At 48.4% G+C, this 17,073-nt stretch overlaps 1 protein-coding gene across 1 annotated transcript in view; it reads right to left on the bottom strand.

Annotated features, from left to right (window-relative positions):
- Nucleotides 1–4,179: 4,179 nt before the first annotated feature.
- LOC121278030 (dedicator of cytokinesis protein 2-like) overlaps nucleotides 4,180–17,073 on the bottom strand; it is a 1,199,266-nt gene continuing 1,186,372 nt past the window's right edge. Inside the window, exons 49-52 of the mRNA XM_041188048.1 lie at nucleotides 15,775–15,958; nucleotides 11,925–12,024; nucleotides 10,500–10,672; nucleotides 4,180–4,496 (exon numbers count right to left, since the gene is read on the bottom strand). Of these exons, the coding sequence (XP_041043982.1) occupies nucleotides 4,395–4,496; nucleotides 10,500–10,672; nucleotides 11,925–12,024; nucleotides 15,775–15,958 (559 nt within the window). The 3' untranslated portion in view covers nucleotides 4,180–4,394. The remainder of the gene's footprint in view (nucleotides 4,497–10,499; nucleotides 10,673–11,924; nucleotides 12,025–15,774; nucleotides 15,959–17,073) is intronic.

Below are 17,073 nucleotides of genomic sequence, written 5' to 3'. Positions count from 1 at the left end.
GTGATGTGTGTTGAGACAGTTCTGAGCGTTAGGGTCGTGCAGCAGGCAAATCAGTATCTGACAGGGAGAAGAGATTAACATTTCAGGTGAAACCCCTAAGATTTGATGATGGTTCTCACCTCAAATAACCGAAGCAGGTTTTCTCAGCTGCTGTGGCTCAGTGTGAGTAGCACTAACACACTGAGTCAGAAGACCATGGTTTTAAGTCCCATTGTAGCTACTTAAGCACTTTAAAGAGGCTAAAACCCCCTTATTAGAACTGAGGGAGTGCTGCACTGTCAGAGGCGCTGGCTTTCAGCTGAGATGTTAAAAACAAGGCCCTATTTGCCCTCTCAGTTGGATGTGAAAAATCCTGTTGCAATGTAGAATCATAGACAATCATAGAATGCTTCCAGCTCAGAAGATGGCCATTCAGCCTATTGTGTCTGTGCTGCCCCTCTGAAGGAGAAATTCACCTGGTTCCATCCCCTGCCCTTTCCCCATAGTCCTGCAAATATTTACTTTTCAGATAAGAATCTAATTACCTCTTGAAAGCCTTGATTCCATCACACTCTCAGGCAACACATTCCAGATCCTATCCACTTGCTGAATAAAATGTTTTTCCTCATGTCACCATTGTTTCTTCTGCCAATAACCTTAAATCCGTGCCCTCTGGTTCTCAAACCTTCCACCAATGGGAACAGTTTCTCCCTATCCACTCTGTCCGGGCCCCGCATGATCTTGAATACTTCTATCAAATCTCCTCTCAATCTTCTCTTCTCCAAAGAAAACAGTCCCAACTTCTCCAATTTTTCAATGTAATTGAAGTCCCTCATCCCTAGAACCATTCTCGTGAATCTTTTCTGCACCCTCTCTAATGTCTTCACATCTTTCCTAAAGTGTGGTGTCCAGAATTGGATGCAATACTGCAGTTGGAGCCAAACTAGTGTTTTATACAGGTTTAACATAACTTTCTTGCTCTTGTACTCTGTGTCCCTGTTAATAAACCCAGGATACTGTATGTTTTATTAACTGAACTCTCAAGCTGGTCCTGCCATCTTCACATATACACCAAGCCCCCTCAGCTCCTGTACCCCATTTTGAATTGTACCCTTTATTTTTTTTGTCTCACTTTACACTTCTCTGCATTAAATGCTATCTGCCACTTGTCTGCCTAATCCATCAAGTTATCTCTGTCTCTTTGAAGTTCTACACTCTCTTTGTCACAGATCACAATACATTCAAGTTTTGTATTGTACCCTAATTTTGAAATTGCGCCCTGTACACCAAGGTCTAGGTCACCAATATATTGATATAAGAAGTGGTGTCCTAGTACTGATCCCTGAGAAACTCCATTATAAACCTTCCGCCAGTCTGCAAGACAGCCCTTCACCGTTACTCTGGTCCGGACTTTCTGCGAAGCGGCAATCTTTGTCATTTTGTACTTTCCTATGCCTCGACTCTGCTCTGCATTATTGGCCAAGTTGTCTTAGCCTGCCTTCTTCAGAAACGCAGACGTACAGTCCCATGAAGAACTCCATCGCAGCACTACAGCATTGGCCATAAGGTAAGGTCCAGTGTGAATGTTAGTGAACGATGAGTGCGTAAATGAGCGAATGGGTAGGGTGGTAAGGTGGGTGGATGGGTGAGGTAAGTGGGTTGGGTGGCAGGTGGGTGAGGCAGTGGATGAGTAAGGGTGGCACACGCCTAGGGTGACAGGTGTGTAGGGTTGTAGGAGGGTAGTGTGACAGGTGGGAGAAGTAGTTGATGGGTCAAGAGGTAGTCAGGTCAGGTCAGGAGGGGTAATCAGGTTGAGTTGTGGGGTTGGGGGGGGCGGTGGTGGTTGGTCAAGGGGCCAGAGGGTAGTTGAGTCAGGGGTTAGTCAAATCGGGTGGAGGAGTAGTTGGTTGGGCCAGTGTGAGTGATTGAGGGGGTCAGCTCTGTAGTTACCCGGGAATTAGATTAGGATTTTTCTGTCTAGCATTTCCTGGGTAACTATTCAGGTAAGTACTGCAGAACTGTCCAAAGTCTCCAACTCTAACCCAGAGTTGAAGATATTCATGGGGGGTTCTGGGGAGTAGGGGAATTGTCCATCAGATGTTCAAACTTTCCAAGCAATTTCCATGGAGGTTGGTACGTCTGGGATTTTGTGGAGTCCCGACATGTACCTTGGGTCGTACATCCGGTCTCCGATGATCCGGAGACTGGAAGATCTGGGCCTGTGTTACCTGTCACTCAGCCAACATCGTGTCCATGTTGTTTCTGTCCTTTAATTCCATGGGCTCTAACTTGGCTCACAGGTCTATTGTGCGGCACTTTTATCAAATGCCTTTTGGAAGTCCACATACACCACATCAACAGCATTACCCTCATCAACCCTCTCTGTTACCTCATCAAGTTAATTAAACATGATTAACAAATCCATGTGGATTTCTTTAATTAACCTGCATTTTGTCCCGATTATTGTTTCCAGAAGTTTCTCCACCCCAGGTGTTAAACTGACTGGCCTGTAGTTGCTGGGCTTATATTTGCACCCTATTGAAAGGAGAGCAGCTAGTCCTTCCTGCGTCCTGGCTACTACTTGTACCTCAACCAACATCACTGAAACAAAAAGGCAAATACTTTGACTGCTTTAGATGGATAATTGGTTCAGGTGAAAAGTCATCAACCTGGTTAGTTCTGTCTACCTCCATAGCCGCTGTCTGATCCACTGAATAATTTCCATCATTTAATGCTTCTAATCACTAAAAAAAAATGATCTGGTCTTCACCCAATTACTTTTTTTATTCATCTGTAGGATGTGAGCCTTGCTGGCAAGGCCAGAATTCATTGCCCAACCATAACTGTCCGTGAGAAGGTGGGAAGGCTGCTGTGTGTAACTTGGCTGCCACTTTTCCTACATTACAACACTTCAAAAGTTCCAGGATTTTGACCCAGCGTCAGTGATGGAACGGCGATTTATTTCCAAGTGGCTTGAAGGGGAACTTGCAGGTGGTGGTGTTCCCCTGTGTCTGCTGCCCTTGTTCTGGCCGGTTGTACAGTTCATAGGTTTGGAAGGTGCTGTCCAAGGAGCCTTTTGGAGTTGCTGCAGTGCATCTTGTAGATGGTACACACTGCTGCTATTGTGCGTCGGTGGCAGAGGGAGTGAATGTTTCAGTTGGTGGATGGGGTGCCGATTAAGGGGGCTGCTTTGTCCTGGATGGTGTCAAGCTGCTTTTTATTTGTTCTTTCACAGGATGTGGACATCACTGGCAAGGCCAATGTTTGCTGCTCTCTAGTTGCCCTTGAACTGAGTGACTTTCAAGGCCATTTCAGAGGGCAGTTAAGATTCAACAATGTTGCTGTGGGTTTGGAGTCACATGTAGGCCAGACAAGGTAAGGATGGCAGATTTCCTTCCCTAAAGGGGCATTGGAGAACAGATGGGTGTTTAATGACAATCATTGATAGCTCCATGGTCACCATTACACACTACCTTTCAATTCTAGATTTTATTAATTGAATTTAAAATCCACCAGCTGCTATGGTGGGATTTGAACCTGTGCTCCAGACAGATTAGCCTAGGCTGCTGGATTATTCATCCACTGACATTACCACTACACCACTGTCTATCCATAGGGGCTGCATGCTCTCCTGCAGCTTCCCATTAATAACGTTCGTCCAACTAGGCAAAGAGGAATGAACTTGCATTTGTATAGCACCTTTCACAACCTCAGGATGTTCCAAAGTGATTTACCGCCCAATGATTTACACTGGAGTATTCGCAGCTTGTGCCTTGGAAGTGGGCAAGAGGCTCCAGGGAGTCAGGAAGAGCGATGCAGCACAGAATTCCCAGCCTCTGACATGCTGCTCCAGTAGTGACGGTATTCATGAGGCAGGCCCAGTTTGAGTTTCTGGGCAATGGCGATGCCCCAGGATGTTGAGGAATATGGGTTATGGGCAACGTCAAAGAGGAAGCGGTTAGACTCGGTTTTGATGGGCATAGTAAAGGCACTATAAATATGCAAGTTATTTCTTTATACAGTGAAAAAAATGAGCTGACTGGGTGGGAGCCCTATAGTCCTGTTGCTGACAGAAGAGCATCAATCCAAAATGCCTTTACATTTCAGATCCCCACGGCTCACAGTCGCTCATTATACAGTGTCTGCATTGCTACAGTGCAAAAATAAAGAAGACTGATTGAGTCACGCTTAAACAAAACAAAATGAAGAGGTATATTTGTTTGAAAAAAAAATTCTTAGCGCTGTGCGAAGATCATTTTTAATACATGATGACAAAACGTGGCGGTGGGGAGAGGGAGGTCGCGCACTGGTCCTGTTGCTAGGTCATGTGACATCATTCTACCAGTCTGACCGTGGTACCCTGAGCGTTGCGTCGAGGTTGGCAAAGCTTCTTCTGTCCCGAGAAAAGTGCGTGGTCAGCTCTGTGGGTGAGGCACCAGTCGCTTGTTCTTTGGTGGTGGAGGGGGCGGCGGAGACTTGAGGGGCTTGCTGTCCTCTGGCGTCGGTGGGTGGGGGGCCTGTTCGGAAGGAAACACAAGGGAGAGAGGTCAGCCAGAGCCGTCGAGGCGAGTGCGTTTACGATGAAAGGGAGCGAGGCGCGTCGCCGAGGCGAAGGACTGCCCACGCAGGGGAATCTGAAAGAGGAACGGAAAATGATGGAAACACTCAAGTAGGGCCTAGCAGCGTTTGAGGAGGGAGGAGCCCATGGGCGGGGTTCTTGGCTCAGCTGAAGTCAGGAACGGGGGAGGTGGGGTGGGCCTGAAAATACTGGCGTGGCCGGCCTGCTGTTTCAGCCAAAACCTATCCTTGCGTGGCCATTTTTTTGGTGAGGTGGGTTCTGGGCTGAGCAAGGCTGCTCACCAACACCCCCCCCAACCCAATGACACGGGCATCTCATTAGGCTCATTAAGAGCAATGTTAATGGCACTGAAAGGAGGCTGATGACGGTTTTCCAGTTGGTCTCCAGTTTCCCAATGCTATTGGAGTCAGCTCAACTGCCAAGAGGCAGGTACCCAGTTGCAGGTCGGGGGTGTTGGGGGGTAATGCTCCAGCCAGGCCTGTAGGCCCTCCCTGCCCATTTGGCCTAAGGCTGCCTTGTAGGGGATTCCCCTGCCCTCCTCCCCTCAGCAAACACAATGGTGATGTGGCTGCTTTTTCTATTTTTCAGTACACTTTTTAAAAACGTTGCAGAGGGGACATCTTAACGTTGAAGCATCCCATCAGTTATCCACTCTTTAGCGCAGTCGGATGCTTCTCTGAAACTGGAAGGCCTCTGATTGGCCCTCTAGTTTCAGGAGCCCCTCCACCACCCTTCCTTGGGCAGGGTACCTACCTACGTGCTAATTAAAGGTGACCCCCTCTCCGGGTTGGGGGGAGGGCAGATTCAGGCTCTGGAAAGAGTTTCTGCCCTTATTTCTTTCCCCCAAAATGAAAATTGAGCTCAACGTTTCAGATCCATGACACCTCATCAGAAATGGCCGAAGATGAGAGCTGTAGCAGGTTTTAAGGGGGCATAGGGGCAGGAATTGGGGAAGAATATAGGTGGTGGAAGGGAGCACCCATGGCCTGTTTTTTTATCAATGATCAAAATTGTAGTTCCTAAGTTCTGAAATACCCTCCCTCAGCTTACCCACCTCTCCCTCCTCCTTAAAGACACTCCTGAAAATCTACTTCTTTGGCCAAGCTTTTGGTCAGCTGTCTTAGTATCTCCTTATGTGACTTGATTTAATTGATCTGTATTTGATTATGTGAGTCTGGTAAGTGATCAATGCTCACACTGATTGATTGGTTAAGCTTGGGCGAGGACTCAGAGCTAACGTAAACAGAAAGACCTGGAGCTGAGCTGGGATAAACATGAGTGCAGACAATTTGTGATTGCAGTTATTTTAAAGCACTGTAAATAAATCTGTTGCACATTTAGAAACTAGTGTCATCTCTGCATTGCTCTGAAGTAAATCAAACATATAAAACATTCAGCAAACTGGAGAATATCAAGAAACGGCTGAAGGCACTGTATAGTGAAAAGGCTATGGGCCCTGACAATATTCTGCCAATAGTACCGAAGATTTGTGCTCCAGAACTTGCCACGCCCTTAGCCAAGCTGTTCCAGTACAGCTACAACAAGCATACAGCTGGTGATGTGGAAAATTGCCCAGGTACATCCTGTACACAAAAAGTAGGACAAATCCAACCCACCAATTACTACCCCTTCGATACTCTCTATCATCAGTAAAGTAATGGAAGCGGTCATCAACAGTGCTATCAAGCGGCACTTGCTTAGCAATAAACTGCTCGTTGATGCCAAGCTTGGGTTCTGCCAGGGCCACTTAGCTATTGACTTAATTTCAGCCTTGGTTCAAACATGGGCAAAAGAGTTGAACTCCTGCGGTGAGGTGAGAGTGACTGCCCTTGACATCAAGCCTGCATTTGACCGAATGTAGCACCAAGGAGCCCTAGCAAAACTGGAGTCAATGGGAATCAGGGCGAAAACCCTCTACTGGTTGGAATCATACCTAGCACAAAGGAAGATGGTTGTGGTTGTTGGAGGTCAGTCATCTCAGCTCCAGGACATCATTGCAGGAGTTCCTCAGGGTAGTGTCCTCAGCCCAACCATCTTCAGCTGCTTCATCAATGACCTTCCTTCCATCATAGGGTCAGAAGTGGGGATGTTCACTGATGATTGCACAATGTTCAACACCATTTATGACTCCTCAGATACTGAAGCAGTCCATATCCATATGCAGCAAGACCTGGACAATATCCAGGCCTGGGTTGACACGTGACAATTAACATTCACGCCACACAAATACCAGGCAATGACCATCTCCAACAAGAGAGAATCTAACCATCGCCCCTTGATGTTCAATGGTATTACCATCACTGGATCTCCTACTATCAACATCCTAGGGGGTTACCATTGACCAGAAACTGAACTGGGCTAGCCATATAAATACTGTACCTACAAAAGCAGGTCAGAGGCTAGGAATCCTGCGATGAGTAACTCACCTACTGACTCCCAAAAGCCTGTCCACCATCTACAAGGCACAAGTCAGGAGTGTGATGGAATACTCCCCACTTGTCTGGATGAGTGCAGCTCCCACAACACTCAAGAAGCTTGACATCATCCAGGCCAAAGCAGCCCGTTTGATTGGCACCTCATCCTCAAACATTCACTCTCTCCACCACCGACACACAGTGGCAGCAGTGTGTACCATCTACAAGATGCACTGCAGGAATTCACCAAGGCTCCTTGGACAGCACCTCCAAACCCACGACCACTACCATCTAGAAGGACAAGGGCAGCAGACAGATGAGAACACCACCACTTGGAAGTTCTCCACCAAGCCACTCACCACCCTGACTTGGAAATATATCGCCGTTCCATCACTGTTGCTGGGTCAAAATCCTGGAACTCCCTCCTTAACAGCACTGTGGATGTACCTACACCCCATGGACTGCAGTGGTTCAAGAAGGCAGCTCACCATCTTCTCAAGGGCCATTAGGGATGGGCAATAAATGCTGGCCCAGCCAGCAAAGCCCACAACCCATGAATTAATTTTTAAAAATACACAAAAGGCTTCACATTGGGCAGAATGTTCCGTGCCCGCTGGCGTTGGGCGTGTTTGACCGCGTGAATGAGCAAAATGGCGAGAAGGCCAGCAATCGGTTTCATGACGTCATGAAACCTGGTTGCGATTGTCCGCTCAACCCGTCAACGGCGGGCCACATTTCCAGCCATCGGACATCGGGAACCTCATTGTAATACATCTGCATATCATTATAAGGCCAGCCCACCGGAATCATCCCCCACTCCCGCTGGTTTGTCCACCCACCTTGTCGTGATTGCACGCCGGTGTGTTTCACAACAGCATATATAAGGCGTGCACTTGGCAGGCTGCACTTTGAGGGGAACTCGGAGGTGAGTGCACAGTAATGTTGCATAGACCTCACCCGGGTTGCCTGTTAGATTTCAAGGTCAAGGTGTGCGGGGGTGGGGGGGGAGCAAGGGCTGCCCTGTGTCTGAGGTGCGTTAGGGGGGAGGTGGTGGACAAGGGCTACCTGCAGAGGACATGGCTGATGACACCTGTGGGGTGACCTCTCAGACTGCAGCAGAGCGAATTTATAATGAGGCTCTTGCTGCAGTTCACAACTTGGTGGAGCAGACTATCGGGGAGATGAAAATGAGGTTCTGGTGCCTGGACCGGTCCTGGTGGAGCCCTGCAATACAGTCTGCAGAGGGTGTCATGCATCATCGTCACCTTCTGCTCCCTTTACAACCTGGCACTCCAACAGGGAGAGGAGCTGGCTGAGGAGGAGAGGGAGGAGCTGGAAGTCTCCCCTGATGAGGAGGATGCCATGGGCATGACGGTGAGGGTGTCCTCGAAGGCAACAATGACAGTGATGGGGTCCTTGCACTGGCTAGATGAGGCAGGGGACTCAGGAGGCCCTCATAGCTGCTAGATTTGTGGAGGATGATGACGACATGCAGTGAGGTGTACCCATAGATCCTCACATTGCAGTTGTGAACATTTGACTCCAGTCTGGCTTATGACAGCGCAAATACCCCCTGTGAGAACGCTCCCACCAATGGAGACACATAGGAGGCCCTAATAGTTGGTCAATTGCACAAGGATGATGACAACATGCAGTGAGGACATTCCATAAATCTTCACATAGCCTCTAAGAATGTCTGACTCCTGTCTGACCAAGGGCGGCTCGCTTATACTCTGTGATCAGGGTCATATCATGGAGACGCAGCCATGAAACCTTAAATGCACCTGATCCTTTGTCAGGCCTCAGCGCCGGAACCCTTCAGGAGCATAGCATCGCCGGTCACAGGTGCTGGTGTGATGGGGACAAGCCCCACCTTAAAGGTGCTGAGAGCACACAGAGAGAATGAAGAAACTCTGTGGCACCTGCCCACTACATTCTGGCAGCAATGACCAGCACCACCGAGGTGCAGACATGAGTAACATTTCCAGGGGGTGTGAGGCCAGACCATCACTTTGATCTGAAGGCCGCACAGAGCACAGGGATGAGACCCTGGACTGAGACACCTGCCTCCATCTTGTGCAGAAAGGTTTCACGACTGAGTGACAAGAACACTGCTCATCAGAACAAGGAGCCATAGGTAGGGAGACATTGTTGTGAGTTTATTGACAATAGTGAACATTATGTACAAGTGATTGACACTCATGCCCAGGCTGTGCAACTACATCTTAACTTTCCTAACCCTGCCACTAGGTCTTGGTGCTCCTCCAACATCCACAGTGGAGGTGGAGGCAGCCTGTTGACCGCTATGCCCTGTCTGTGATGACTTTGGCGGGTGTCCTCTGGAGGGTTGAGACTTGGGGGGGCCCTGGACTGCTTTCTGGGTCCTGCTGTGTGGCAGTGGGACCCGCCTCGGCCTGTGGAGCTGGAGCTCCTGAGGTCACAGGAAGGGAGGATTCGGATCGGCCAGACACTACCGGAGTCACCTGGGTGGATAGCCCCGGGGTATGCACCTGCTGATCCTCTTCCCCATGGCTGCCCAAGGGCCCTTGGCTGAGTCCTTGAGGAGAAGGGGAAGCTGGAGTGAGATTGAGCTGCCCTGCACCCCTCTCACATACACACTGTTGGAGACCAACCATGGCGTCAGCGATGGAGTTCAGCCTGACTTAGGAAACGGGCAGTCCAGTGAGAGAAAACCCATGTCGTTGCTGTCGATTGCCCAGCACCCCCTCCCCTGCTACTCCATTCTGTGACTCCCCTCTCGCCATCACTCACCTCTGCCTCCGTCCCTCCCCCGATCCAAGGCCTAGGTGGATGTTGTACCAGCCGCGGCCACCGCCTCTCCCAGTGGGTGCTGCCGTTCAATAGAGCTGCTAACCTCTGATTGGACAGCAGCACTCAGTGGGCCTGACTCCCGTATCCCCCTCAGGGCCCTTGCTCTCGCCGAAGGTCTGCCGCTGTTCTGTTAAGTGCCTGAGTGGCACTTGATGTGGCGGGCCTTCAGTAAAAGAGAAGGCTTGGCACCCCCCCCCATCATCTCCATTAAGTACCGCCCTCGGAGCCCAATTGAAACGAGGGCCCTGCTCCTTTCAGGCAACCACCAGAGGTGCCTAAGTAAAACGCCCTGACTAAATCAAGAACACTGTAGTAAGCAACACCTGGGAGAAAAAAAAAACGTAGGTTTTTTTTTTAAAAGAAGATTTTTATCCTCTTTCTTTGGAACCCGTAGTCTCTTAATTATAAAAACACTGGCTTTGCAGAAAACATTGTTTGGTTGATGGCCAAGTTAGAGGCCATGTGATTAAACCTCCAGGAGCATGTCTAATTGGAGCTGGCAACCCAAGGTTGCTGAACTGGTTCCTGCTGCATGCATTTTAGGCTCTTAAAATGGGTGGAACGATATCAAGTCCAGGTCACAGGGTTCGACGTTAAATGTTGTGATAAAGGTAGGACCAGAACATTCATGACAAGAGGAAGGGGCAGCACATGGGCACGAGATCCTTTTTTTCAATCACGTAGTTTTAACCCACCTTATTTTGAAACTGGTCACTCGCTGGTTCCTGGTGGGCCGGAGGGCTCAGTAGGTCGATCTGATCCTGACTGAAACTCTCCAGGAGCGAAGGGTTAATTTTCTTGGGCAATGGAGGAGGCCTGGCACTCTTTATCCGTCCACTGAACCCATTGATTACAGTAAAGGCCTGACCTGTTGATCACACAGAGAACCACGAGGTTAGAAATGAAGAGCCTCACCCAGAGAAATCAAACTGTTTGGTCGGAGCGCTGCTTTAATGTTGCCGCCAGTGTCCTATTTTCCAGCTATGCCCCTCGACCCCTGGAAATGGCCAAGGAGGAAGGGAAAAGGAAGGTTCCTGAACTGGCGGCCTATTGGAGCATGGTTTACTTCACCATAAGTGGCTATTGAGATACACATCAAACCACTGTTAAATATTTGATAACTGTCTGTGGTGGGGGTGGAATAATTGGAACATAGGAATTGGAGTAGGCTGTTTAACCACGCAAGTCTGTTCCCCCATTCAACAAGAACCTGGCTGGTCTGTATCTATATCCTTATGCCAGCCTTTGCCCCCATATCCTTCAATACCTTTGTGGGGTTTTGCAGCACAGGCATTGGGGCTGAAAATACCCCCTCCCGTCCTGTAACTTATATTATTCTACGGAAAGCCCTCTTTTACTGAGAGTGAACCTGTGGAGCACGACAGAAATGTTGATGCTGAGCTGGGTTCAGGACGATGTTCAGGTCAAAAAGAGCGAGACCACTGCCCTTTGTGTGATCTGTATCAACAGTGGCTGTAGCCAGTGACAGGCTGTGGCTCAGTTGGTCAGTACTGTCATCTCTGAGTCCAGAAGGTCGTGGGTTTAAGCCCTGCTCCAGTGACTTGAGCACAAAAATCCAGGCTGACATTCCCAGCTGCAGTACTCAGGAAGTGCTGCACTGTTGGAGGTGCCTTCTTTAGTTGCGATGTTAAACCGAGGCTCCATCTGCCCTCTTGGTTAAATGTAAAACATGCAACGGCACTATTTTGAAGAACGGCAGAGGAGTTCTCCCTGGTGACCTGGCCAATAAAGCTCATGGAGCGATGGATTCGTTACAGAACAGAAGGAGGCCATTCGGCCCAACGTGCCAATGCCAGTCCTCTGTGGAGCAAACCAACCATGTCAAGGAACAGCTGAATTTTGTCAAGGCAAGACGGTAGGTTTGCTTTCTTAAGATTAATTGGCCAGAGAATCTCCTTCCCCTGAGCTGATCCTGTGAGAAACACTTAAATTTGTGGAGGGGAAGTGAATGGTGCAACAATCCAAAAGGTTTCGTGCTGAGAGTTAAGTATGAGAGATTGTCACACGTTCCTCAGATTGAGAAACAGAAGAGCTGGGAGGCGAGCAATGGGAACAAGGAACGGCATGTGAAGCTACTATGATGCAACACCCAGACCCACCTGTTCGATTTGAGCTGTTTTCTTTGGCAGGCTGCTCTGGATTGGGATGAATTTCCACCATTCTTGTGTCGCTCACCAGTTGTGACAACCTTGAAGGCTCCTAGAAACAGACAGGAATTAACGTCATCCAAATGTCATCATTAGAAATAGTCAACTCAACTGAACTTCAGCGTAAAGATCCCCTCCCTTTCCAGCTTGTGATATGCTCCCCTCCGCATTCATAGGGTCATAGGGTTGGACTTTACATTGCCCCCGCTAACGTGTTTGAAGGTGGAGTAGAGGCGGGTGGGGGGGGGGGTTGCTTGTAAAATTCAGTTTGTGGCCTGGCTGCCGCCTACTAGCCTGCCCCCAACCGGTCAATCTGTCCTGTTGCAGGCGACTTATATCATCTTCATTGTTTACCAATCTCCAAATTTGGTATCATTGGCAAATTTTGAAATTTTACTCTGTACTCCAATATTCAAGTCATTTATACATAGCACAAAAAAACAGTGGTCCTAGTACTGACCCTTAGGGGACACCACTATCTCCCATCCTCCAGTCCGAATAACCATTTACCACAACTCACTGCTTTCTGTCCTTAAGCCAATTTTTTATTAGCCACTTGGAAACTGACTCTTTTATTCGACGAGCCTCAGTTTTCTTAACCAGCCTTCTATGTGGTACTTTGTCAAAAGCTTTCTTAAAATACATGTGGACAACATCCATCGCATTCCCTTCATGAATCTTCATTGTTCTCTCATCAGAAAATTCAATTAGATTGATCAAGCATCATCTGCCTTTCACAAATTTGTGCTGACTATTTTTAACTAACTCAAATCTCTCCAAGTGCCAGTTCATTTTATTGTCCATCTTAATTACCCTTGAGAAGAGGGCAGTGGCCGGCTTCTTGAACCTCTGCAGTCCATCATTGCAGTTTTAACACAACTGTGTGGCTATTTCAGAGGGCAGTTACTACAACTGCGGTGTTGTGGGTCTGCAGTCATGTATACGCCATACCAGGTAAGGACAGAAAACCAGTTGGATTTGTCCACCAACCCAATATCTTCATGGTCCACCATTACTGATTCTAGATTTTCATTCCAGATATACTTAATTAAGTGAATTTTAATTCCCCAGATGCTTTTGTGGGACTTGAACTGGATTATTAGTGCAGATCACTGGATTATCAGACCAGTAAAATAACCCATATGCTACTGTCTGAGTGGAGTGCCCCGTACATCCCCTGGTCTGTATTGTGTTTATAAGAACTGCCAATATCTCTGGCAAGGATCACAGGTGAGAGAACATCTGCTTCAAGGGACACCTTGTCCTGCACTGCACTCGTGTCAACTGCCCAGTGTGCTTGCCTGGTAACATGATTTGTTAGAGCTGCCCACAGTGCCTGTTTGATGCCATTTGTAAGTTAATTGTGTCATCAATAAGTTTCTGTAATTGTCACTGGCGAAGGGGTAAGCTGACAGTAAATGTAAAGGGAGTGTCAATTCTCTGTGCTAGAGCTAACATACATGCACACACACATGTGCACACACGCACACACACATGTGCATATATGCATACACACACACACTAAAGTACATTGTTATAATTATGAGCTCTATAGCTTAATTAGATTATTATGTTTTGGGATATTATAGCTTTAAATTTAAGGTAAAATGAGGAGGGTCATGTTACCTGTTCTGCAGTTTGCCTAATGGTAAACCAGGGTAGCTTGATAGCTAGACATTAAAGGAAAGCCCAGATTATTTTTACTGGGAAGAAGTTATAAGATATTTACACTTGGAGACAATGGAAGCAATCAGCCTGTTAACAGTGGAGACTGTAACTCTCCAAATTCCAGCCATGGGAAAGGATGCTGAGGAAGCCATTGCAAAGATGAGGTTACAGGCTTTCCTAGAGCATCACTGAATATTACAGGTTTTGAGTGTGCCCGGATCCAGGAGGGAGGGTTCATTGTGCAGGAATATGGATGGAAACACACACTCGGATTGAAGCGAGGGAGTTCATGCGAGCCTGGGAGTGTCGCCCAGCTTGGGCTAGGGGGAGAGTCTCTGGGCAAAGAAAACTTCACTGTGAAAGATGGTTCTAAGATTGCAAGTTACCAGGTTGGGAAAAGAAAAGAGCAGGAACAAAGAATCACTTTGGATTGATTCTGGTAAAGCAGCCTCATTCAACTCGCAGTCTGCAGGCTGGATTGTGGCCTGTGACCCTCCTGGACTTGCCCAGCAGAACATCCATCGTTGGATGTACAATAGAGTCCACTGGATAGACTCAGAGTTGAAAAATGCTACTTGCTACTTATCCAATCATGGGCTGGTTTCTCTCTACATTTGCTGCTGATTGGACAAGCAACAAGCAGTGGAAAGGTAAGATTTTTTCAATTTCAGTTCTCTGCCTCCAGAACTTATGAGTATGGGCAGTGAGTACTGGGGTGAGACTGGGGTGGGGTGAGAGGGTGGGGGGGGTGCCAGGCCGGGGGTTTGTTTTGGAGGGGGGGTGGTGGCAACAACGGACAGCCTGAGATGGGATCAGGCCCTGAGATGAAGATGGAGCCTAAGACGCAGACGGGGGCCTGAGACGGAGACAGGGCATGGGTGGCCCGAGGTGAGAGCAGGGGCTGGAGGGGAGATTGGGGCATGGGAGGGCCCAGGGTGAGAGTGGAGCCAGGGTGGGACCGAGTCAAGAATGGGGCCAGAAGGGCCTGAAGCGAGAGAAAGGGCCCAGGAGGACCCGAGCAGGGAACAGGGGGCTCCTTGGAGCCCAGAGCAACAGCAGGGCCCACTGGTGTGAGGGGGAGAATGTGTGTGTGTTTGGGAGAGGGGTGAGTGTGTGCAGAAGAGGGGAGAGTGTGAGGTTTGTGTGTGTTGGAGAGGGGAGAGTGTGAGTGTGTGTGTCAGAGAGGGGAGAGTGTGAGGTTTGTGTGTGTGGGAGAGGGGAGAGTGTGAGTGTGTCTGTGTGTGTGGGAGAGGGGAGAGTGTGAGTGTGTGTGTTGGAGAGGGGAGAGTGTGAGTGTGTCTGTGTGTCTGGGAGAGGGGAGAGTGTGAGTGTGTCTGTGTGTGTGGGAGAGGGGAGAGTGTGAGTGTGTGTGTTGGAGAGGGGAGAGTGTGAGTGTGCGTGTGTCAGAGAGGGGAGAGTGTGAGGTTTGTGTGTGTTGGAGAGGGGAGAGTGTGAGTGTGTGTGTCAGAGAGGGGAGAGTGTGAGGTTTGTGTGTGTGGGAGAGGGGAGAGTGTGAGTGTGTCTGTGTGTGTGGGAGAGGGGAGAGTGTGAGTGTGTGTGTTGGAGAGGGGAGAGTGTGAGTGTGTCTGTGTGTGTGGGAGAGGGGAGAGTGTGAGTGTGTGTGTTGGAGAGGGGAGAGTGTGAGTGTGCGTGTGTCAGAGAGGGGAGAGTGTGAGGTTTGTGTGTGTTGGAGAGGGGAGAGTGTGAGGGGGAGTGTGTGTGTCTGGCTCACATCCAGCCTCACAGTTCTCATTCACCGTCACCCCCAGTCCCCCACATAGGGTGAAGGTGAGTGAGTGAGCACCCTGAGACTGGGAGTGAGCCAGATGCACAGACTCTCACAATCTAATGTTCATTTTTATTTATTACTCATATTTAAAAATGATCGATTTATTGCTTTGGCTACCTTTTCACCCAGCAACTTTTCATATCTCAGCACCTTTTGAACGGATGGGGAATAAGGAAACACATTCATTATGCTTTGGGAGAAACGTAAAGTTCACAAATTTACTGTTTGGTGATTAACAGGAAAAAGACAATTTTCCCAAACAACTTTACTATAAATAGGGAAGGGAGGGATCTTTCCCACTGGAATACATTTGCCACATGGTAAGGTTAAAATGTGTTCTCTGACCTCAACAACATCAGGAGGAGGAGGAGGAGGAGGAGTCTGCACAGATAATTTTTTGGAGGTAAACAGCCCGCTGACCCTGTTCTCCTTTCTGGTGATCTTCTTCTCCTCAACATCTTTAGTCCCACTGTCCAGAGGTTTCTCCTGGGGTCGCGAGGTTTGCTTCTTTGGCAACGGAGGCTCCGCACTATCAACAACAACAACAACAACAATAACTTGTGTTTAGATATCACCTTTAATACTTTCAGGTCATGTCAAAGTGGTGTACAACCAACAATGTGCTTTTCTGAAGTCACTGAAGTAGTCACTGTTGTAATGTTGGAAATGAGGCAGCCAATTAGCACACAGCAAGGTCTCACAAACAGCAATCAGATAATCTATTTTTTAGCCGTGGTGTTTGAGGGATAATTTTGTTGTTATTCTCACATGGGATGTGGGTCATTGGCAAGGGCAAAATTTATTGCCCAGTCCTAACTGTCCTCGAGAAAGTGGTGGTGAGCTGTCTTCTTGAACTGCCGCAGTCCATGTGGTGTAGGTACACCCACAGTGCTGTTAGGAAGGGACTTACAGGATTTTGATCCAGCGACAGTGAGGAACAATGATATAGCTCCAAGTCAGGATGGTGAGTGGCTTAGAGGGGAACTTCCAGCTGGTGGTGTTCTCATGTACCTGCTGCCTTGCTCCTTCTAGGTGATAGAGATCACGGATTTGGGAGGTGCTGCTGAAGGAGCCTTGATAAGTGTCTATAGTGCACCTTGTAGATGGTACACACTGCTGCCACTGTGTGGTAGAGGGAGTGAATGTTTAAGATGGTGGATGGGGTGCCGATCTTGTGGACTGCTTTGCCCTGAATGCTGCTGAACCTCTTGAGTGTTGTTGGAGCTTCACCCATTGGGAAAGTGGAGAGTATGCCATCACACTCCTGACTTGTGCCTTGTAGATGATGGAATCAGGAAGTGAGTTACTCTCCGCAGGATTCCAAGGCTCTGATCTGCTCTTGTAGCCACAGTATTTATGTGGCTAATCCAGTTCAGTTCAATGGAAACCCCCAGGATGTTGATGGTGGGGGATTCAGTGATGGTAATGCCATTGACTGCTAGAATTTTGATCTATAGACAAGGAACAGCAATATATGTTTGTATGTTTGTGGCTTAGCTTGTGATTGAGTGCATCACTTGTTGCTAGTTATGAGACATCACTAAGGAGGGCCCAGGCCACTGGGCAGTACCATCATCCAGGTTGAAGTCTACATTCCAAAAGTAACTACTTGTCTGTGGAATGCTTTGGTTTGTGCTGTGGATG

Source organism: Carcharodon carcharias, chromosome 1, assembly GCF_017639515.1.
Source record: "Carcharodon carcharias isolate sCarCar2 chromosome 1, sCarCar2.pri, whole genome shotgun sequence".
Taxonomy (NCBI): domain Eukaryota; kingdom Metazoa; phylum Chordata; class Chondrichthyes; order Lamniformes; family Lamnidae; genus Carcharodon; species Carcharodon carcharias.
Note: the sequence above shows the minus strand (reverse complement) of the source record. Positions and strands in the feature narration are given on the sequence as shown.